The 24,152-nt window shown below is 36.2% G+C and overlaps 3 protein-coding genes and 1 pseudogene across 4 annotated transcripts; 1 reads left to right on the top strand and 3 right to left on the bottom strand.

Moving 5' to 3' along the window:
• On the bottom strand, positions 1-2,984 carry LOC143616206 (granule-bound starch synthase 2, chloroplastic/amyloplastic-like). Its single transcript, XM_077089102.1, has 7 exons — positions 2,668-2,984; positions 2,036-2,537; positions 1,859-1,923; positions 1,655-1,732; positions 1,453-1,563; positions 1,129-1,347; positions 1-1,052 (listed from the first exon to the last, which is right to left on the bottom strand). The coding sequence occupies exons 1-7, from the start codon at positions 2,908-2,910 to the stop codon at positions 96-98; spliced, it is 2,175 nt and encodes a 724-aa protein (XP_076945217.1). The 5' UTR covers positions 2,911-2,984; the 3' UTR covers positions 1-95.
• Positions 2,985-7,833: 4,849 nt separating this feature from the next.
• On the top strand, positions 7,834-14,611 carry LOC143616207 (pleiotropic drug resistance protein 2-like; annotated as a pseudogene). Its single transcript, XR_013150619.1, has 18 exons — positions 7,834-8,188; positions 8,269-8,389; positions 8,476-8,564; positions 9,677-10,052; positions 10,135-10,225; positions 10,312-11,211; positions 11,295-11,455; positions 11,540-11,643; positions 11,753-11,907; positions 11,999-12,171; positions 12,272-12,604; positions 12,715-13,005; positions 13,081-13,164; positions 13,246-13,379; positions 13,456-13,683; positions 13,755-13,926; positions 14,008-14,262; positions 14,342-14,611. The product of XR_013150619.1 is annotated as a pleiotropic drug resistance protein 2-like (transcript).
• Positions 14,612-16,227: 1,616 nt separating this feature from the next.
• On the bottom strand, positions 16,228-19,844 carry LOC143616201 (2-dehydro-3-deoxyphosphooctonate aldolase 1-like). The gene is made up of 14 exons (XM_077089098.1): positions 19,796-19,844; positions 18,635-18,732; positions 18,202-18,298; positions 18,050-18,115; positions 17,909-17,968; positions 17,699-17,773; positions 17,549-17,633; positions 17,374-17,432; positions 17,241-17,285; positions 17,069-17,167; positions 16,931-16,978; positions 16,794-16,841; positions 16,580-16,681; positions 16,228-16,430 (listed from the first exon to the last, which is right to left on the bottom strand). The coding sequence occupies exons 1-13, from the start codon at positions 19,829-19,831 to the stop codon at positions 16,625-16,627; spliced, it is 873 nt and encodes a 290-aa protein (XP_076945213.1). The 5' UTR covers positions 19,832-19,844; the 3' UTR covers positions 16,228-16,430; positions 16,580-16,624.
• A 2,669-nt stretch (positions 19,845-22,513) lies between these two features.
• On the bottom strand, positions 22,514-23,673 carry LOC143616205 (gibberellin-regulated protein 6-like). Its single transcript, XM_077089101.1, has 3 exons — positions 23,546-23,673; positions 23,197-23,254; positions 22,514-22,904 (listed from the first exon to the last, which is right to left on the bottom strand). Exons 1-3 carry the CDS (start codon positions 23,606-23,608, stop codon positions 22,723-22,725), a joined length of 303 nt encoding a protein of 100 aa, XP_076945216.1. The 5' UTR covers positions 23,609-23,673; the 3' UTR covers positions 22,514-22,722.
• Positions 23,674-24,152: the final 479 nt, after the last annotated feature.

The following is a 24,152-nucleotide window of genomic DNA, read 5'->3' as shown; positions in this document are numbered from 1 at the left end:
TTAAAAAGAACAAAAAATATTATTGAAAGCATTGTAATATCATGTTTTATAATAACTACAGTTTTGAAGCATAAAACTATAAAAGCCTCAAAACTTCACCATTGATATTTAGCAGTAACAAGAACTTCTTCATACTGATGAGCTGCATTATCCCAGCTCAAATCCTGCATCATCCCCCTTCTCTGAATCCCCTCCCAGCTCGGTTTATACTCCCGGTAAGTCAACAAACAATTCCCGAGTGCGTGAATCAGCTGCCCGCTCTCCGCTCGATGAAACGTCCAACCTAACCCCGACTCATTATACGGATCAAACGGTTGAACTGTATCTTTCAACCCACCCACCGCATGCACAACCGGCACGGTCCCGTAGGACATCGCATACAGCTGGTTAAGCCCACACGGCTCGAACTTTGATGGCATTAGCAACACATCAGCTCCAGCCGTTATCCGGTGAGCCATTTTGACCGAAAACCCGACCCACCCTCTGACTTTTTCACGGTACCGATTCTCCATTTCTCTTAACATTTGTTCAAGCTCGGGTTGACCCGTTCCCAACATAACCAGTTGCACATCTTGGTCAACCATCCAAGGAATCGCCTCGCATATCAAATCAACACCTTTTTGGTTATCAAGTCTTCCAATGAACCCAAGTAACGGGACGTCAGCCCGAACTGGAAAGCCCAGTTCTTTCTGAAGTGCCGCTTTGCATTGCGGTTTTCCGGTGTTAAGCGTCTCTAAACTGTAATTAGTGTAACCGTCTGAGGTTAAGTGGATATCTAACATGGGATTCCATTCTTTTTTATCAATTCCATTGACGATACCCTTTAATTTCCAATCACTTTCTTGAATTATCCCATGTAGACCATAACCTCCCTCGGTGGTCTTCAGCTCCCATGCGTAACCATGGCTTACTGTAACTATTTGGTACGCAGTCTTAATTCCCGCTGCGAAGATGTTGAAATGTTCACCCCCTACCGGATCATACATTCTGAAAAGATCCAAGTAGTGTGGCGGTAGATCCACATAAGCAAAATCATCCAACGGACCACGACCCTGAAACCGAGTTGAAAATAAGAAACGTGTAATCAAAACGTAACTGTGAATATGCGCTACTGGAACACGGACGAACCTGATGAGCAATGTTATGAATCACAAGGATGGATCTTGTGTATTCCATTAATCCATGTTCGTGATAATATGCTTTAAGGTAAACAGGCAATAAAGCAGCATGCCAATCATTTGCTATGAAAACCAAATTTCCGTCTCCGTAAGGGTGCCCCCCACAAGGAACATGCCATGGAACCTCAATAGCTGCTTTGCAAAATAAAACCATGCGGCGTAGAATATCCTGCAAAATTGAGCGCAAGATTAAAAATTTAAAATCATTTGTCTTTTTATTGCAGTTTAGGAGCTCATTAGTGGTTGTATGATTATGACAGAGAAATAATCTTACCGTGCGGTTTCCTGTATATATGTTACTGCCCAAGTTATGGAATATGTGATTTTCAATGAAAACATAATCAACACCGTCTATATAGGCTTGAAAGTAATGTGCCTCCATATCCTGAAATTTTACATCGTATTATTATTATTACCAATTCACAGCATTATAAACTAAACTGAAGACAGATGTGGGGGCTAAAAATGTAATATACCTGTCCGTTTACCATATACCTTTTCCTAATTCCGGTATCTTGTGGTTCAGCATAATTTTCATAACGAGGTGCCACCACCTTAATGTTTATGCAAGCAAAGATATAAACACATTGGTATATACTATTAGAATATTAGTAATTTAGGAAGATAGATTTGATTAATATGTAAAACACTAAAACAGTCTTGTAATAGAGAAAACTAACCATTACTCGGTGCCCACGCTTTGCCAAAGCCTTCGGTAAAGCCCCTGCCACGTCACCAAGTCCACCTATAAAGAGAATGTTTAATGCTTTTTAACAGTTCAACCTAACTTAATTTTATTTACTAGGAATGAATAAATACGATATTATTGAACTTAAAAGGGTATATAGATTTAGTACCTGTTTTAGACCAAGGAGCACATTCTGCAGCAACCAATATAACATTCATCACATTGGGCCCAGCTAAGGGAGGCGATTTCACATCCTCGTCTATTTTAACATCTGCATCATCTGTCACACGCTGCAAAAGTGATTCAACCGTATCTATCGAACTTGTGCGTGCAGTAGCAATTTCAGAAACAAAAGGCGGTAACTCATATGTTGTAGCTTTCTCCGAAACCGTCCCATGAATCTTGCTCTTGGAATCACCATCCAAATAACTTTTTAAAGGCAACTTTACATCATCATCATTATACTTATTATCCGACACAAGCAGGTCGTCCGGTAAAGATGATCCAACCGGCTCAACAATGCTGCTAGATGGATCATCATCCACGTCATCAGGAAGATTAGTTTCCGGTTCCAACACGAATCTTTCGTCCTCTTCGGAATCTAGTTCCTCTTTATCTGAACTAATTGTGGCATTGTTTATAGATGTAATTATTTCCCTTCTTTCAGCTATCTACATTTCAATAAAACATATACACATTTAATTACAATAACAAAATCATATCTTTAACATTTATTTCTCCAAAATCCCAAATATTATTAAGCATTAAATTGGGAATAACAATTAATAATTAATAAATAACCTGTTGAAGTAAGGCTCTTTGTTTGGCTAAAAGCGATTTAGATTTCTCAATTACAGCTTCAAGCGCCTCATCCGCATCGCCACCGGTTGCTTTAACTCTCCATACTCTAGTAATATTATTATTATTGATACATACTGGTCGATAGTTTGTGACCAAAGGGATTTTGGAAGGAAGGTGATTGTTGAAAAGAAGAGTGTTGGTGTCAGTAGCAGTGTAATCGTTGGCGAATGTGAAAGCAATCATGGTTGCCTACAAGGTGTTCGACGAAATGCGTGAGAGGTAGAAAAGAAGAAAATTGGTTAAACAGGAGTTGATCTGGTTAAAATGGGTGGTGGTGCCAAAAGACTGGACCACCGCTGGGATGGGATGTGTACAAAGAAGGGGGTTGGTACAAAGTTTTATTACTTTTTCAGAAATTAAAAATCATAACTTTTATGTTCTTTTTTAAGATTTAAAAACCAATAAAACATTTATTTATTTATATATTTTTATGAAAGAGCTAGCAGAAGCTAGACACTTCAAAATTAGAGCCACAAGTTGTGACGTTTTGAGGCTAAAACGCCCGGGCACAACCCCCCCCCCCCCCACTCACCCGGCTTTTTGGCGATAGCGTTTTGTACACGACGCGTGAATAACACAAATTTTAAAGCGTTGGATCGTTTTTAACGGTCTTGTGACCGTTTTTTAAAAAACAATTTTTTTTCTATATAATTACCTTCATCCCCAATTAAAACTTACCAATTTATAAACCTTTCTTTCTTGAATTCTATATTTCCCTCATCAAATTCTCTACAAAACCTAATATATGGATTCTCCCACTTCTATATACAACCAATTTTCGGGCCCGACCAACAAGCCGATGACGACGCGGAGGAAGAGGCGGTTACGAGTGCGATTGTGCTCACTACAACTTATATGAATTCTATTAGCTCTCCTCCACCCCGGTTTCGAAAAAAGCATATATCGAACGATACCGTATTTGCGCCAATGATCGTTTGATGACATATTACTTCAACGAATCGCCAAGATACAAGAACCAACGGACTTTTAGGCGTCGCTTTTGGATATCTAAAAACTTATTTATGCGCATTACCAAATATTTGGAGCGTGAATTTGATTACTTTAAGCAAAAACCGGACGGTTTTCGTTACGTTTGTTACGGAAAGAAACTAAACAAACCAAAAGGACCAATACAGTGCCGCAAAGTTGCCCAATCGGGACTTTGCGGCAGCAAACTTTTTGTTTGTATCATATAATAATTAGTTATTTTATAAATTGTTTTTAATTTATTACTAAATATATGAATATTAAAACTATATGGACCACATTATTTAAGAGAGCCCAATCGAAACCATCTACAACGTCTTACAAGGCGCATGCAAGCATGTATGGTTCACCCGGCATGTTTGGGAGTGTAGATTAATGTATGCATTGGGAATGGGCTAATTGTCCAACTGCATGACAAAGTCAATACACACGAGGTGACCAAAAGGGATCAACGGTAAGCCTTCAAGCGATTGTTTTATACGACATTTTGATTTGGTCGGCGTTATTTGGTGTTCCCGATTCCAGCAATGACATAACCGTCTTCGAACAGTCGCATGTGATGGAGAGTTACATCTCTAGTACCATTCTCGTCGCTTCGTTTTGGGCTAATGATAACTTCTACGATCATGGGTACTATCCGGGCGATGGAATGTATCCGGATGCGATTATCGTGAAAACATTTAGAGACCCGTTGGATGAAAAAAATTTTAAGAAAGTACAAAAGTATTCAAGAAAGGATATCGATAGGTGTTTTAGGGTTCTTCAACAACGCTAGCATTTTGTTTAAAATCCTTGTCGTCTATGGTTGTTAGAAAGACTGAAAAGTGCCATATATGCATGTATCATAATGCATAACATGATCATCGAAGACCAGGGAAGAGCAATATGTCTAAATTTCATACAGGACTCGGATCCACCACGAACTCCAACAAGTATGGAGCAAAGAGAAATACTTAACGCACTTACAGGGGATTTGGTCCAACATCTTTGGATGAATCGGCGTTTGCCAGGTGAAAATGAAAACCAAAACGAGGGCAACAATGAATACGAAGACGAGATAGATGATGAAGACGAAGACGCCACCGACGAGGGTGACGATGGAGACGACTAGTTTTTGTTTTTGTTTTTATTTTAATATAATATTTATTTAATAAATATATATTCTATTATTTGTATAAATAAAAAAAATTAAAAAAAGTGTAAAAATGATTGGACGCCACATAACGCAAAATATATAATTAACAATCTTAGAGAAGAAATATGTAAATGCCCCTGTTAAATTTAATTACTTGTTAATTGGAAAATAAACTAGGGGAAGAACCAAAAGACATGTTTGAGCCATTGAACAAGCAGAGGGTTTTAAATAGGGAACGTGATGAAAGCAGGGCCGTCTCAAAGAATTTAAATACCTCAGCCGAACAAAAATAAAAAAGTCCGTATACCTTAACAAAATTCTTTTATTCGCTAGCGTACATGGATTAAACTTTTATCGATTGGTTTATTATAAGCAGAAACCATTCTGAGCATGTACTTATCTCACAAACCATTGCTTATAACCTTATTTTTAACACCAAAAAACATATATATGTAATATGTATAGAAAAAGTTTGTGCCCCCGAACATTATGTGTCCCGGCCAATGATGCGCCTCGCACACCCTCCGAGCCTCCCCTGGATGGAAGCACCATCAAACATAATCGAGTGTAACAACCAATCACTTGTTAAAAGCCAAAGAAGAGTAGGCGAACCTCGAACATGCATAAGCAAGAGCGATCATAGATTAAGACCATCAAACACTTAGAACGTGTAGATATGTATATGCGTGCCTCCAATAAAAGTGCTTAAAGACATGCAACTCATGTACCTTGTTTAATTGTCTTCGATGTAATTAAGCCCACAAGCCAACCTATGAGGTGTCAACGTATCTCAACCATGCTTTTTACATAATAGTAACATAGTCATCATAGAGTTCCAACATAGTCACTAGTATCGCATTTGTGGTCAACAAATCGTGTTAATTTATGCATGTAGGGATGGCAAGGGTTCGGGCCGGGCATTGACAATCCCATGTCCATACCCATTGTAAAACCGTCCCCCAAACCCGTCGGGTATCGGGCATACCCGCGAATATCGGGTATGCCTGTTAGTTTGCTAAAAAAATTTCTTTGGTGTCTTCAAGTATATTTTTTTACCATTATCAATTTTTATACCTTTTATTCATATAACTATAAAATATGAACTGCATAGCTATAAGCATAACAATACATAAATAATATCATTTAATTTATACACACACGCTTTACGAATGAGTATCATTACAAAACTCATAATTTATTTAAGATATTTAAGGAACTATTAATAAGTAACGTTTTTTTTAGTGTAGATTTATATTTACGATTACAATTATGAAAATTAGTTTTTACACATATCTATTTTTTTACACATGCAAATTTGTTATTACATAAATTTTACGCATGCATGTGTAAACTTGTGATGTATATACGTAATCAATTTTTTTTAAATATGATAAAACAAGTCTCAAATATTGTTAATATACAAAAAAAATATTTGGTTGTTATGAGTTCTTAAAAGTTATTAACTTTTTTTGAGTTATGAAAACCAAACCTGTACTTCACAACCTACAATATATAAAAAACACAATATATAAAAAAACATTATTTTTGTATCTCTAAACCTATTAAAAAGAAGTATAGGCAAGGGTTAAGGATAAATTAAAACTAAAACAAAAAAATATTCCGGTATATGTTTCGCGTAAACGGGTATGTGGTTTCCCGGACAGCTGGACCATACACTTGAAAATTTTTAAATCCCAATCCCATACCCGGCCCATACCTAACGGGTTTCGGGTATACCCGTCCCATTTATATCGAGTTTCAGGTACGCCGTCGTGCTCGGACATTTCTGCCATCCCTATATATACGACATTGGGGCATCCTATTTGTTTCGGTCAAAAATTGGCAGAGCAACTTTTGATCAAATTAGTGCCTGAGGTGAAGTGCTTGTTGATAATAAAATCGAACACAATGATATGATTACGAGGGAAAAAACCGTTAATCCCAATAATCTTACGTCGGTCAAGAATTAACAACGTAATCTTTGGTCGAATTTCTTCGGTCAAAGATTAAGAACGTAATTTTTGGTCGGGTTCGTATATGATTATTGTAATCTCCGGCACAAAAAACCCCCGGACGGTGAAAACTATCACCGTCGACTTTATTAATAACGAAAATCGGTAATTACAAGTGGTGGAGCTGATAAGTGATCGAATGCTAAGTGTTACAGAGTATGCTAGTAGCTAGGTAAGTGAATGTGTGTGTTATGGTGATATTATCAGCTCGTTTATATAAGATAAGGTTACAACTGTTATCCCGAAATAACCGGAAACCCTAGACTAATTCTTCTTTAATCCGTTAGTTGCCCACGTTTGAATTTGACGAAGTCCAGATAATATCCGTTGCAGTCCACGTTCTTATTATCACATTTACCACGTGTTCTTATCTGCAAAACAAACAAGAACAATATAGGACAATTGAATTAGTCAACGTACCTTCCTCAGAATAGCAGAGTAAGTCGTTATCCCTAAGTGAGGCTCAAACAAAAAAATTTTGGGTCGCGCTACACATTAACTTTTCTTCTAGATTCTTCTGGAATAATAATCAATTCAAAATCTTGAGTTATTCTTTCCATTTAATTATGATATATCAAGTATAGAATATTTTAATTTGTATCCTCTCGTTTAATTATAAAAGGAAGTTGACTATTGCCTAAAATAAAAAACAATAATAAAAAACCCACGTGCACAAGTCTTTGACTCGATAAAGTGAAAGGAATGTTCTATTTCCATAAGTACAATTCAACTGAAAGATACGTGAGATAAACACAAAAAAAGAAAATAAATGAAGTTTTAAATACAATTAAAATTTGATTCCAAATGAATGTGCTATAAATGAACTGTCTTATCTCTCAAGCAAGACCCACAAAAACCTAGACGCATAGTACTATTGACGTACGTTTCATTTGCTTCAAGACCCTCAGGTTGTTTTTTTTACTTGAATGATTAGTCATACGATACATATTACACACATAATATATATAGTTGTCTGTATATTTGATCATCGAACTTTATTTGATTTCTAGATTTGTTGATAGTCGAAATGGAGGGCGGAGATGATCCGATGAGGAGTTTGTCATCAGTGAGTATTGAAGATGAGATCAGGAGGGAGGATGATGAACAAGAACTTAAATGGGCAGCATTTGAAAAGCTTCCTACATATGATAGGTTGAAGAAAGGCATGTTGAAGCAGATTCTCGACAACGGACAAGTCGTTCACAAGGAAATCGATATTACTAGTCTTAGTCCTCGAGATAAAAAGCAGCTGCTCGATAACGTGCTTTAAGGTTATAGAACAAGATAATGAAAGGTTTCTTATTAGAGTCAGAGAAAGAACTGCTAGGTGATCATCATTTTATGGATTCGATCTTGGATTAATAATTTAATTTTATTTACTAATACGTGTTGTGTTGTGTTAAATAGAGTCGGGATTGAGATTCCAAAGATCGAAGTGCGCTACAAGAATTTGACAATGGAAGGTGATGTTCATGTTGGCTCAAGGGCTCTTCCTACTTTGCTAAATGTTACCCTAAACGCTATAGAGGTTTGATAATTCTAAAGTTTATATAGATTTCATAGTATAGAAGACACGTTATAATTAATTAAGCGTTTTTCTACCGATTTAATTAGGGACTTGCTCGATTCATCCGGCTTGTTCCATCTAAAAAGAGAGCTATCAAGATTTTGCATGATGCTAGTGGGATTGTGAGGCCATCAAGGTATATATGCTTTGTGTCATTTTCACTTATATATAGGGTTAGACATCATGTGTTAGTTTTCACAATTGGGCGAACTAAAAACCTATAGCATGTGGAAATGGCCAACTTCCACCTTGAATGCATAGTTGCATACTACTTGATCAGTCATTTTATTCAAGGTTTTTAGCGTAGTTATCAAACGTGTTAGGCGCACAGGCTTTTCCGAAGGCCTAGGCGTAAAAAAATCTGTGGGCATTGAAACAAAAAGCACGTACGCTTAAATAAAAATATTGAAAAAAATGCATCTTCTAATACTTATAATTAAAAAACATGAGAATCGGTCACTGTTATAACTTCAATGTTTTGAGTCCATTCAAGAAGTGCTTAACACTGTCAGTGTATTCATATTGCCAGTCTTAACTCTTTGATCTAGTTTATTTTAGACATCATGATCATTTGCCACAACAGCTTACAACTCAATATATCAGATTCAGACTTTTAGCTGCTAAGTAATAAGAAGTTCGGAACTAGCTATAAATTATTATTATATAAATGACCAAAACGTGATATCATAAAAATATGTTACTTCAATTCAGATAACATTAAAACAAATAACTCAAGTTAATTAGTTCATAATTAAAATTAAAAAAACCATAAAAACAAAGCATCTTCATCATAGTTAAAGAAGTACTTAACAACATAATGTAAACAACATTTTAAAAACCAATAAACATACAGTGTTCTTGCTTGGTGATATGCATAACCAACTGTCTTTCATTATAAAGTGAGAGATTGGAGTTAACTATGTCAATCCAATGAATTTTAGGTAAGTTGTTTAAATGGGTTAAGTGATGATAAATCAAAGAAAATTAGATAAAATCAAGCAAAAAAAATCAAGAAAATAATAAAGTGCCGATTTTTCTCCTAAAAATGTGCTTTAAGTCAAGGGAGGCGGTGCACCACCGACTCGCTCTAAAAACGCCTAGGAGCCAGGTCACAACGCTTTTAATAACTATGGTTTTTAGGACGGAATGTGACCCAGGAACACTGTGTATGGACTATGGACAGGCTGACGATTAAACTGGTAGCCCCGTATAATTAGTAGGAACACTGTAAAAACTTTTCTTTTTCAGGTTAACACTACTTCTTGGGCCACCTGGTTCCGGGAAGACTACACTGTTGAAAGCGTTTGGTGGAGTACTAGATTCAGATCTAAAGGTCTCTGGTGAAGTTACTTATTGTGGTCATGATATGTCAGAGTTCATTCCTCAAAGAACAGCTGTTTACATCAGCCAACATGATGTCCACTATGGTGAGATGACTGTTAGAGAGACCTTTGACTTTGCTGGCCGGTGCCTAGGTGTAGGAACCAGGTATGACCTCCTTGCAGAACTTTCACGACGTGAGAAACTCGCAGGGATAAAACCGGACCCAGAAATTGATGCTTTCATGAAAGCCATAGCGGTCGCTGGTCAAGAATCTAGTTTGGTTACAGACTATGTTCTTAAGGTTTTTTTATCTTGGTTTTTTATTTAAGGTTTTGTTTTACTTTCTAAAGTTAAATTGGATAAATGCAAATGTAAACATGCAGATTCTCGGGTTAGATATATGTGCTGATACCTTGGTCGGTGACGAAATGACAAGAGGAATATCCAGTGGACAGAAAAGGCATCTTACTACTGGTATTGTTTGTGTTCGTTTGAGTGTAAATGTAACGTGTCAAAATAGATTCGGTTATTAATAATTCTTTTCATTTATGCAACATCAGGAGAATTGCCAGTCGGGTCTGCAAAAGTGTTCTTCATGGATGAAATTTAAACTGGTTTGGACAGTTCAACTACTTTCCAAATAGTCAAATACATGAAACAAGGTGCTCGTATCATGGATTTAACGATGATCATCTCACTTCTTCAACCCACACCCGAAACATTCGAGTTATTTGACGATGTCATACTCCTCTCTGAGGGTCAAATTGTCTACCAGGGCCCACGTGAAGATATTCTCGCCTTCTTCGAAAGTGCAGGGTTTAAATGTCAGAGAGAAAAGGAGTTGCTGACTTTCTGCAAGAAGTCACTTCAAAGAAAGACCAACAACAATACTGGTTTAATAATAACGAACCATACCGTTACATCTCGGTCTCTGAATTTGGTCAACTATTCACACAGTTTCATGTTGGTCAACGCCTCTTTAACGATCTTTCTGTTCCATATGAAAAAATTAATGTTCATCCTGCTGCATTAGTCAAAGAAAAGTATGGTATATCACATTTGGAGCTGCTCAAAGCAAACATGGCCCGCGAGTGGTTAATGATGAAACGGAACAGCTTCTTATACATATTCAAGACCATGAAGATAACTATTATGTCGGTTATAACTTTCACAGTTTTCTTTCGAACTGAAATGAAAGTTGGCCGAATTGAAGATGGTGGGAAGTATTTCGGTGCTTTATTTTTCAGTCTCGTCAATATGATGTTTAACGGGACCGCTGAACTTGGACTCACGGTTAAGACGTTGCCGGTGTTTTTCAGACAGAGAGATTCATTTTTTTCCCCTGCATGGGGTTTTGCAATTCCCATGTGCATCATGAAGATTCCGATATTGATCATGGAGTCATTGATATGGATAATCTTAACCTACTATACGGTTGGATTTTCTCCTTCCGCTAGTAGGCAAGTACCTTATACTTAACTATGTAAGGATGTTAAATGGATTTGACTCCTAACATGTGTCTTTATTTCTAAAATCATATTAGGTTGTTCAAGCAACTTTTGGCATATACTGGCGTACATCAGATGGCTTTGTCTCTTTTTCGTTTAATTGCTGCACTTGGAAGAACACAGGTTGTAGCAAGTGTTCTTGGTTCATTTTCATTGCTACTAGTTTTTGTACTAGGTGGATTTATAGTTGCCAAAGGTTTGTAATCTTTATAATAACTCTCTGTAGCAAGTATATTTAAATTTGATTGAGCTTGTTTGTAACATATCTTGTTTCTTGCAGATGCCATTAAGCCATGGATGATATGGGGTTATTACATATCTCCCATGATGTATGCACAAAACGCCATCGCGATCAATGAGTTTTTAGATGATAGATGGAATACTGTAAGCTCAAATAATCCTCATTACTCACAAATTCCACAAATTCCATGTTTTAGCTTATCTCAAGTTTAATTTATTATTATTATTATTATTATTATTATTATTTTTGCAGCCAAACCCTGATACACGGATCAATGAACCGACAGTAGGAAAGGTTCTTTTGAAGTCTCGGGGAATGTTCACATCCGAGTATATGTTTTGGGTTTGTGTTGCGGTGCTTTTCGGGTTTTCACTTTTGTTTAATCTTCTATTTGTGTTACCTAAATCGTAAGATTACGAAATCTTAAAAACTTTTTGTGTTATTTTTATAATCTGCTGCACAATAGTATCTTAGTTTCTGTTTTGATCCAAACTCCAGCTTTCAAAGATTCTAAGACGGTTGTTCCGATAGAAGATGAACATAATCAGAAGCACACACAAACAGAAACAGAAATGACAAGACCTAAAAGCAAAAAGAAAGGAATGGTGCTTCCGTTTCAACCGTTATCACTAGCATTTGATCATGTCAATTACTACGTAGATATGCCAGCTGTAAGTCCCAAATCCCAATTCTACCGACATTAGGAACTTAGTTTTCTTGAATAATATGTGAAAGAATAGAATAAAAGAATTGCATATTGTTAATTATCAGGAAATGAAAGTCCAAGGAGTCGAAGACAATCGTTTACAACTGCTGCAAGATGTCAGTGGTGCCTTCAGGCCCGGTGTCCTAACAGCACTGGTCGGTGTAAGTGGGGCGGGAAAGACGACACTAATGGATGTTTTAGCTGGAAGAAAGACCGGTGGATACATTGATGGAAATGTCAGTATTTCGGGCTACCCTAAAAATCAAGAGACTTTTGCACGCGTAAGCGGATATTGTGAACAAAACGATATTCATTCTCCGTATGTCACTGTGTTTGAGTCGCTTGTGTACTCTGCATGGCTGCGTCTTTCTTCAGACATAACCTCAGAAGCACGCCATGTAAGATTTTCAGTTTCTAGTCAATTTGGTTTTTATTTCATTTTAACGGGTCAAATGACGCCTACTTGCCCATCTTGCTACCTTTAACTACACACCGTTTTCGGGTTTAGATGTTTGTGGAGGAAGTCATGGATTTGGTTGAATTGAGCCCGTTAAGGAATGCATTGGTGGGCCTTCTAGGAGTACATGGGCTCTCGACGGAACAAAGAAAAAGACTCACAATAGCAGTAGAACTTGTCGCCAATCCGTCAATTATCTTCATGGACGAGCCCACATCAGGACTTGATGCAAGAGCTGCTGCTATTGTCATGCGTGCAGTCAGAAACACGGTAGATACAGGTCGGACCGTTGTTTGCACAATTCACCAACCAAATATCGAGATCTTTGAAGCTTTTGATGAGGTAAGTTATCTTAAATACAAGTACTAAATTCCCACCCATTAAACTAACTTCAAAGTTTACTATTTACATTCGCAGTTATTGCTGATGAAGAGAGGCGGAAAGGTCACGTACACTGGACCTTCAGGAGACCGCTCTCACATGCTTATACAATATTTCCAAGTGAGTCATTACTATATCCTTATTAGTGCTCCCACTAAAACAATACAAAAGGCTAACATGAATAATATGAATTTTTTTCAGTCTATTCCAGGGGTTAAAAGAATAGAAGAAGGTCAAAATCCGGCCACGTGGATGCTTGATGTTACTTCTTCAGCAGTCGAAGCTCAACTCGGTGTTGATTTCGCAGAGATCTATGCCAACTCGGATCTACATAGGTATGTTTCCATAAGGTTCATTTTCTTTATGATTTAGATTTTATTAAGACCCTTGGTTTTGTGTTCTTTGTAACAGGAGGAACGAGGAGCTCATTACCGAACTAAGTGCACCATCACAAGGGTCCCAGGATCTTTACTTCCCGACGAAATACTCTCAATCGTTGTGGACACATTTCTTAGCTTGCTTATGGAAACAACATCGGTTATACTGGAGGAATCCACAGTATAATCTTGCAAGGTTCTTCATGACAGCAGTGGTCGGCGTTCTATTTGGAGTGATATTTTGGGATAAAGGCCAAAAAGTGTAAGAACCTCGCTAACACTGGTACACAACGTTCATCGTTGGATTGTAATTCTAAAAGCTTTTTTTATCAGGGACCGCCAACAAGATGTAATGAATCTGATGGGAGCCATGTATGCTGGTGTTATGCTTCTTGGCGGAATAAGTACATCAGCTGTCCAGACTGTGGTGTCTGTAGAAAGAACGGTTTTCTACCGAGAGAAAGCTGCTGGCATGTATTCTGCAGTACCTTATGCATTCGCGCAGGTATGCTAAAACTATTGAACTTTTTTTTAAGAATAAAGGAGTTGGAAAGAAAATGAAAGTGGATCATTATGTTGTGTGCAGGTGGCGATTGAGGTGGCTTATGTCGCCATTCAAACGTTCATATACAGTCTTTTAGTGTATTCGATGATTGGGTTCCACTGGTCTGGTGCCAGTTTCTTCTGGTTCTACTTCTTCGTATACACGTGCTTTCTCTATTTCACATTATATGGTATGATGCTGGTAGCTCTCACGCCGAACTACCAGATTGCAGCCATTTCGATGTCGTTCTTCCTTGGATTCTGGAACTTGTTTTCCGGCTTTGTGATTCCTAGAACGGTACGCTACACTTCACAGCATATAATTACTGATTCTTGAATGAAGTATGATATATAACAGAACTGTATGTAACTTGCAGCAAATCCCAATCTGGTGGAGGTGGTATTACTGGGGTTCACCGGTAGCATGGACTGTCTACTGCCTGATAGCCTCTCAGCTAGGACAAATTGAGAGATTGGTGGAGATTCCAGGCCAGAGTTCGGTGACAGTGAAGAAGTTTATCAAATATTTTTTAGGCTTCGAGTATGATTTTCTGCCTTATGTTGCCTTGGCCCATGTTGGTTGGGTGCTCCTTTTCGGCCTCGTCTTTGTCTGTGGCATCAAGTTTTTCAACTTCCAGCGGAGATAGAAGTTAAAACTTCGAATGCATTTGGAGAATGGATTTCATAAACATATATTCTATCATTTGATGTATGCACAAATTCAAAATGTGCTTTCTCTGACATATCAAACTTATATATATATATATATATATATCTGCATATGCCCATATCTATATACACAGGCATGTTTAGATCTTAATGGATATTATGACTTGACTGTTGAGGGTGGACCTGAGGTTTCGGCCTTGGCTCTTCAACGGGCTGTTGGCAAATCCACGACAGGCTTAGAAGCATAAAACGCACATCGGTCATCAAGAACATTGTCAACTTGGGTACCCTTGGATCTTGCATTGTTACTAGGAAATTAAGCTTAAGGTGGAGATTTTTGGTAGAAACAATAGTAATACAAGATAATAATAATAATAATAATAATAATAATAATAATAATAATAATAATATAACCTATTGAGAAATTTAGTTTATGAAACTCCCAACTAATGTATTAAGCAATATATCTTGTATATATTTTGAAAATCAACAAAAGATAATAACTAGAGTTGAGTAGAGGTGCACAAATCGGGTTTTTTCTAATACCCGGGTTCGGGTATGAACCGGTTTCGGGTATGATCGGGTATTGGGAAATCGGGTATTGAGAGAAATCGGGTAGGGTATTGAGGAGAAAAACTCAACCCTATGTACCCGGGTAGGGTATAATCGGGTTCGGGTATTGGAATCGGGTACGACCGGGTATTAATACCCTGTTTTGAATTTGTAAATTATTTATTCATTTTTAAATTTATTTATAATTTAAATTTGCTTTGTAATTTATAAAAATAATTAAACTATATTACAAAAACCATAAATCCACTTAAGTACAAATTCTTTACTTAATAATATGCATTTAAAAAAAAACTTAAACATAAAAGTTGTGAAGTAAACATAAAAATATACTATAAAAAGTCATGTATTATTTCGGGTATTAGAAAATTGTTATCGGGTATAACCGGGTATGGGTATGAGGTATGACCGGTTTCGGGTATTTACGGGTATAAATCGGGTACGGTTCCGGGTACGGGTATTGAGCTCAAAAAGCATACCCTATCCATACCCTACGGGTAGGGTCGGTTCCGGTTTCGGGTATAGAATACCTGGGTATAAAAAAACCGGTTCCGGGTACGGGTTTTTTGTGCACCTCTAGAGTTGAGCACTTAGATTTGCAGAATGGGCCAAGTTGAGTTAGGCTATTGCATAGCATGTTTGTTATGCGGTAAAGTTGCAACTAGAATGGGCCAAGTTGAGTTGACTAGGTTTTTGCAGCTTGCTTTAGTGTTCATGTGAGAGGATAAGAATAATTTGATTATTTGGCAGGAGGGTTCTATGATTCCTTGCTTTAAGATCTAACATGTCATATTTGATAGCTGTATCTTGCTCCAAGGGTATGTTTTGAAATTTAAATTTGTCATCGTGTTGCAAATTATCCTCGCCATAGTATCATGTGGGTTCCTACTAATACTATAATATGTTCAATTTTTGTATGGGATGCTAACTATGTTTTAACATTCATCTCAACTTTGTATCTGTAGATTTTAATAATTATTAACATATACTAAAAACATTGATGAAACATGGCCCTAACATACGAATGTCTTAATATTCAAACTGTTTTAACATCTTTTAAGATAACCGCCCCTAAAATGAAAGGAAACAAATAACTAATATTTGGATATTGATACACGCCATGAATCCAACAATAAAGTATTTCTCAAACAATACACTCTAAGACATCAACTAACAGATTACGATGCTGTGATCTTTCACATGTTTAGGCGCATCCCAAGATCCTGCCTGAAAGCAATCACCATGTAAGTGATGTGTAATCATAGTAAAATAACCCATAACATGTTTATTAAACATTTAGACCTATGCAATGGCAGCATACAAACTTAATAATAAACATCTTTTGTGCAAAAAATCGAGATCTTTAAGTCATGTACCTTTCTGCTTGATCACGCATGGAAAACCAGCCGGCATATGAGGTTTTACTCACGAAATGGAGTGAGATCGATTTTGTATTGCTTCTTCCCCTTAGTAACCCTCTGTAGAAATAAGAAACAAAACTTAAAAATTAAAATGATGCTCTAATAATTGTACAACTAATGTGTGTACCAATAGGTGTAAGCTTTGAAAAACATATCCGTAAGAACTTACAGCAATTGCCATTAGCTCTTCTAGCAGCTCCTCAAAATGGCGTAGAGGCTGTTTTCAAGAGCATTATATCAAAGTCAAAACAATGTTGAATAAAATAATATTAGTATTTTGACTATATTCAATGTCATGTAACTTACCCATTGTGTTGGACCATCAACTGGAGCATTTAACGGATCATCATGCACCTGATTACATAAATAAGCTTTTATAAGCAATAATTCTACAAAAATAAAGTAATAAAGATGTCCAATAAAACATATTTTTTTATTACATACCTCCATGAAAAGCCCGTCCACTCCAACAGCAACTGCTGTCCTTGCAATGCAAGGTATTAATTCCCGAAGACCTCCACTTGCAACACCACCACCTTCCAGCTGTTTAAAAAAATTAGCTAGAAGAAATATAAAGAAGATGCATCACAGATGTAATATATGTATGCATCTGCACCTTTTTCCCAGCAGGTTGCTGTAATGCATGTGTGACATCTGCTACCTGCATTGTAGAAATAGAAGTTAATATGTATAAAAATATTATTGTACTTAACCTGATGATGATAATATATGATTGTTATTGTACTTACAACAGGGCAATTAGCTTCTCGCAACCACTCGAAGTTGCGTGGATCAACAATTAAATCATCTGCATCATAGACAATATAAATAATACAATTAAGAATGCAGAAGGAAGACAAACATTTAAAAATCAAATCCATTATCAACTGTAGGTCAGAAATTTTAAAAACATTATAAGCTTACTGTATCCAAACATGGTCCCTCTCTCACAAACCATAACATTTTGATTTCCAGCCAATCTAACCTTTTCTGCAGAGTTGGTCATGACCTGCAAAGTCAACAGGTCAGAAATTTATCCACGGCCAATGAAGTCAGCTAAATCTGATGACTTACTGATGGAGCACAGAACTGGCCTTTCTTTATGTTTACAATTTTTCCAGTCTTGGCAGCTGCAACTAGGAGATCAGTCTGCCAGAAAAAATAAATAGATTAAATGTGTTGATCTCTGGAAAAAATGATTAAGGGGAAAAAGAAAAAAAAATAAGAAAACCTAAAATTAGACTAGATGAATTTCTTGATGATAATAAGTTGGATCAATCGTACCTGTCGGCACAGAAAAGCTGGAATTTGAATTATATCTGCAACCCTACCGACTGCTTCACACTGATAAAATGAAATAGCTATATTAAGTTATGCATGTTCTTATAATTGCAAATTAACCCTTCTCCAGATCAATATGATTACCTGGTCAGATTCATGTACATCGGTCACTATGGGCAGGTCATATGTTGTTTTCACTTTTTCAAGGATCTGCAATTGACCAACAAGTCAACTCAATACAGTTTAACAAGACGTATGTTGTTTTCACCATAAGAAAATTTAGGAAATTAAATTACCTTCAAACCCTCGGCTAATCCAGGCCCTCGAAAGGATTTTGATGAAGTTCTGTTAGCTTTGTCAAAGCTAGACTTGAAAACTAATGGCAATCCGAGTCTGCAAAAGCACAAGCAAGAGATGCGTTATATCAATTGGAGGACCTACACCTTTGGTGAAATTTTTTTTAAAGGCATATATATGTTAAAATCCCGATCGACCCCTACAAAATGGTAACACCGACCCTCTTCCGACCCCTATGAATTTTTTCCCTGGGTCCGCCACTTTATTTATATGAAGAACAAAACTCGAGAGAAATAAATCAAATAATTAAAGTATGAAACGACTGCATCCAGATGTGCAGTAGTTTATTTAAAAAGGGAAAATATGAACATCCACAAGATTTGTGTAATGTTGGACAAATGTATATGCTTATTTACATATAAATGAACGTACTTTGAAGTGACAGCCTTAATTTGTTTGGCCATATGCAAAATATGTTCCTCGGATTCAATCACATTGGGACCAGCCAACACAAAGAACGGCTGTGCGTCCTGTTACAAGTTTGACAGCAGGAGAGAAATAAGTTATCTATTGAAATTAGAAACATATGGTAACTAATCACTAACGTGAAACTTATGTCCAGTTCATAGTAAGAAAAGTACAGAGTAACAATGTTCAATAACTTACCAAAATATTTTAGCATGTATTCATTAAGCATAGGGCTGTCATATCGAACCGAACAGAACCGGACGAGACCTTGTTCGTGTTCGTCCGTTAAGTTTTTATCGGACAAACGGATGGTTTATGAACACTTTATCGAACGAATTTTCATGTCCGTGTTCGTTCGTTAAGGAATTGAGCTTGTTTTGTTCCTTCGGGTTCGTTCATTAATTTTGTAAACGGACACTAGCACAAACGAACGTGTCCGGGCACTAAAGGATACTAACAAACACAAATAAGCAAAAACAAACATTTATTAATTTGAGAATGATAATCACTAAATCAACACAAAATCGCCCAGAAATCCTGAATTACACCACATAATATCCAAAAAAGCTTAACACAAACATAATTATATTAAAACAGCAATAGTAAAAGGCAAATAAATAAATAAAATATACATAGTATAAAATCCTAATAAACGAACATATATATGTACACAAACGTAACCGCGCGTACGTAAATGAACGAATGTAAACAGACAAGAACGAACGTTAACGAAGGAACCTAAACAGACACATTACCGGACACAACTGAACGAATTTGGCCTACTTTAGTGTTCGTTCGCTAAGCTTACCATATGATACCCTATGTTCATGTTCATTCATTAATTAAACGGACAGAAATAATTGAACTTCCGACTGAATGGTTCACGAACGGTTCGTTTACAGCTCTATTTAAGCATAACTTTGGGAGCCCTAGTTTTTATTCTTACGAATGATGACATAAATTTTTACTTTACTAAGTGAGTGTAGAACATAACACAACACTTCCCTAGGGTTTGATGTCTAATTATTATATAGAACTTGCAGAATCCATACAACAGTAGCAATTTACAGATAAGAACAATGTACATAATTCCGTTAATGAGGAGTTATACAACAGAATGCATACCTTAAGCTGGTTGTATAGTGCGGTTGATGAGTTCATATTTGAACTAAATCTGAAAATTAAAAATAATCAGTGATGTTGTAAAAGAAAAATGAGAAAGTAAAGTAAATCTGAGATGTGAACAAGATCAGACTGCAATGCGACTATACATATGATTGACCTGGACTCGTTTCTGGATTGAACAACAGAGATCGGTGAAACTAATAATAATAATAATCACTGTCGGTGGAGTCGAGCCGGGTGGCTTCGAATTGACGCTTGTGTTTTTGCACGGATGGATGGATGAGAATATTGTGACGTGGTTATGCTTTTGTTACTTCTTTTGAAGATTAAGGGGGTGTTTTGACATTCCTTATTTTACCTATTTTACGTAATTAATTTATCCATTATAATATCAAACATTGCTTAAATTTTTTTTAAAAGTTAGTAAGTCATAAGTTTCTTAAAATAAGCAATCTCAAACATCCTCTAAATACATAAAATATCAAATAGATAGATGAGTATAGTTCAAAAGAAAATAAGAATAAACATTTACACGAGTTAAATATATGAAATACACAATTGTATGATCTTAAGTAAAACAAACCTACTCGAACATATGTCAAACAAAACCGCAATCAAGATAATTGAACAATAACTAAATCTTGAAATCGTGATACCACATGTCATTCCTTTTCGATTAGTCAACATACATGTGTTAAACGAAGATTTAGCTAGCTTCGAGGTTAAGCAACGAGTTGTCGGCCTGTAAGTGGCGGTCTGTCGCTCTTTTATTTTGTTAGCAGCCCGCCGGCTATTCTAGTTTGATGGGGGTTTAATTTCACCAATTTGCAATTTGGTCCTTGCTCTTTTAGATTTTGACATAAATGAACGAATCTTTTTGAGGTTTTACAGGGTGGGCTAGAGTGGTGGGGGTTAACGATGATTGTTGGTAATTAACCAAATCGGGGGCAAAATGGTAACTTAACTGACTAAGGGATGCAAAATGTATTGAAAATTTAGGGTCAAGGGCTCAAGGGGTCAAATATTCATAATAGAGTTGCAAGCTAATTTTGTCATTTCACCACAAGGACGTAAAAAATACTTTATTCGTTTTTCTAAACATTTAAGATGTGGTCTATTTTATAAGATTATAAATTTAACACATCATACCCTTAATTGTATTGATTTGGGTTGAAAGTGTGTGTGCATTATGTTAAATCATCTTAATGTCTGTTGGTTTTGAAATGTTTATATGACATAGGACTTCAAAAGACATTTGGGATGCCATTGATGAATTGATGATTAATGTGTCTCGATATCATCAAATCAGGCTATGATCTTGAAAACAACCTTCCATAATTTTAAAATGATAACCAAATCACAAGCTTTTGATAAAAAAAAATGAGCAGTTTTAGTAAGATTTATAATATGTATACCTTTACATTTTGTAGATATAAGACGCCATTTCAGAATTCCACTGCCTAGTTATACCATGGCCCAAATGAACTATTGCTTCCATCATCTCTTTGATGTTTCAATTTCTTCTTACCATTTCTCCCTATGCCCCCCCCCCCCCCCCCCCTTCTTGATAAATAAGTGAAGTACGTACACTAAAATAAATAATTGTCTCGATCTTCTACCATAGATTGGTGTAGATACACAATGCTTACTATGTGTGAGGCTTCATTTATTTACGATAAATAACAAAGAAAAATGCATTTCATGTAGGGATGAGCAAAATCGGTACTGCTACCGATACCGAAATCGGTACCGATTTGGTACTGTCGGTGCCGAATTGGTACCAAAGTTTTAAGTTTCGGGATCGGTACGTACCGGTATTTCCCGATTTTTTACCCTCGGTACCGAACCGAATATTTCGGTACCGGTCCCGTACCATCCCATGCTCATCGCTAATTCCATGTATAAGATATGTGGTAGAAATAACGTAAATGTGACTTGTTGAGTTGATGTTTGAAACAAGTTGTATAATTTGAGCTTGAACAATGAAAGTTGATTAGTTATAAAATGGACGAAACACGATCGATTCCGATTTGAGTTTTATTAGTTGCAAAAACTCTCGATAAACATGTTTACTCAGCCACACAAACATAAAGATAAAATGTTTCAATGATTAATCTTAGGCATTTTTGTGCAAAGCCACGCCAAATGCTCTTATTCTTAACTACAATAAAGTAGGGGGAGTGGATACACAAATCTCATGTTCTAAAATTTATACATGTACCGTGTGTGAAAATATCTGACAATCTATAAAAGTCCTTTAATGTCATAACAACTACAACTACAACTACAACTACGGTTGCATATAGCTTTGCATAACTGTTTTTTTTTTCAAATGTGGGAGACCACGCGTACGACAAATATATTATTTGTTTTACTTAATATATTGAATACTAACACCTTCACACTTTTGATAAGATGAAGATTACTACTACTACTACTACAGCAAACATTGTAGCTACCTCAAAGTATCAAATAGCCCGTCTTTATCAAGATACATTTTTGTCTACCTTATAATTTCATATTTATAACTAAATTTAACCATGTTTTTTCAACAATATTGGTTTATTTAAAATCAAATATTTTTTATACTACTATCTGGTACAGATTAGAATTTGATAGCAAAATTATGTAATAATTCACGACAAGAAATAAGTAAATATATTTATAACAGAATGAAACTATATTAATAATTGTGAAATACATGGGGGCCCAGTCACATGTGAAATGCAATAGTAGCATCCAATGGATTGCGGCACACTAACAAACAATAATAATCCGTTAGTCCATTTTCACTAGTACAACAATTAATATTGAAGATCGAAAAGGAAGTAGAACACACATAGTAGATCCATACAGCAACATTACTCCAGTAATTAGGACACAGGATACCGATGTTAATTATGTAAATATCGAAGAACTCGATCGCTCTACGGGCATTTAGGACCGCCTTCCTTTGTCTTCCAGTTGTTGTAGCATGGACAAACTTGCTTATTTCCGTAAAAACCAGGGGGGACACACAAGCATTTCGCGCAGCACTTTTGGCAGAAGAACATGCATGGCTTGTGGTACTGAGTCTTGCTGCATCTCCTTACGCATTGGCCAGGGCACTCTGTAATTCGTTCATTTCGCACAAATTAATACACAATTGCAACGATTAATGTTCAAATTTCAAAAACAGTAGATGGTAATGTTATGATCTTAAGATTTATGAATGTAGTGATGTAGCTTGTGTCTTGTTGTTGTCCGTTTGTCTTATGTCTTGACATAAACACTACCATTTTTTTGTTTGAAAAAAAAAAGTATACGGTTGCAACAATTAATGTTGAAATTTCAAAAATCGCAATTGCGTTAGTGGCGGATTAAAGAGAAATCTGAACGTTAGATCATATCGAGAAACTTACGAGAGCTTGTTAGACTTCCAGGTCCAAATCCTCCGCGATGTCCTCCATTGGCAGAAACCTAGTTCAACGAAATGAATTGAATAATGTGGGGTGAGATCCGGTATAAATAAAATTATAATACTAAATGTACAAATAATCAAAGTAATTATTGTTACTCAAGTTTTGTACTACAGTAATTACACAACAAAAAAGTAAGTAAAGTAGTAGTAGTAGTAATAATAATAATAATTAGTCTAGTCTAGTTATTTTTGTATGTCCCATGTTAAAAGTTGTTTGTATTGATCATAACAGTGTTATAAACATTGATCAAACATTTGAACGGTTGGCAGACGAAATAGACAAGACTTACGGTGGCTTGAAGCATGGAAATGGCGATGAGAGCCAAGAGGAAGACAGCGAAGAACTTAGCCATGGTGGTTGGGTTGTGAGAGATGGTTAATTAGTTTGATTTGATGGAAGAAAGATGGTGTTTGTTGCAGCTATTTATAGATGGAGTAGTGATATCGTTTTGGTAGCCTGCATGCTGGTCCACATTTAAACTGTAGGCGTACGGGTTAGGGAACAGTTAATTTGGATCACGGGTTTCAATTTGGTCCGACACAAGCCTAGTGGCCACATTCCTGCTAAACAATAATATTAATTGATTATCTATTAAAAATATAGTATTCTATTTTATATGTAAACTTATGTTTAAGAATAAATATATATTTTGGGGATAATGACCAAAATGACTCTTTTTATCAAACATTTCTTAAATAACCCATTCAATCAAAAATACTCAAAATGATCGATCCAACATATTAGAATCGACATTCGACAAATCAAATCTGATGCCCTTTTGTTTTTTAACAAACCATATCTAGATATGTATACACTTAAACGGTCGCCACAAATCTATTCCGCCAGACTTCATATCTATTCTTTCGGGCCTCATATCTTTTCTTTCGGGCTTCATA

The sequence above is a fragment of the Bidens hawaiensis genome, unplaced genomic scaffold (genome assembly GCF_021521415.1).
Source record: "Bidens hawaiensis isolate Kalapana, Puna unplaced genomic scaffold, B.hawaiensis_p1.1 tig00046167_1, whole genome shotgun sequence".
Taxonomy (NCBI): domain Eukaryota; kingdom Viridiplantae; phylum Streptophyta; class Magnoliopsida; order Asterales; family Asteraceae; genus Bidens; species Bidens hawaiensis.
Note: the sequence above shows the minus strand (reverse complement) of the source record. Positions and strands in the feature narration are given on the sequence as shown.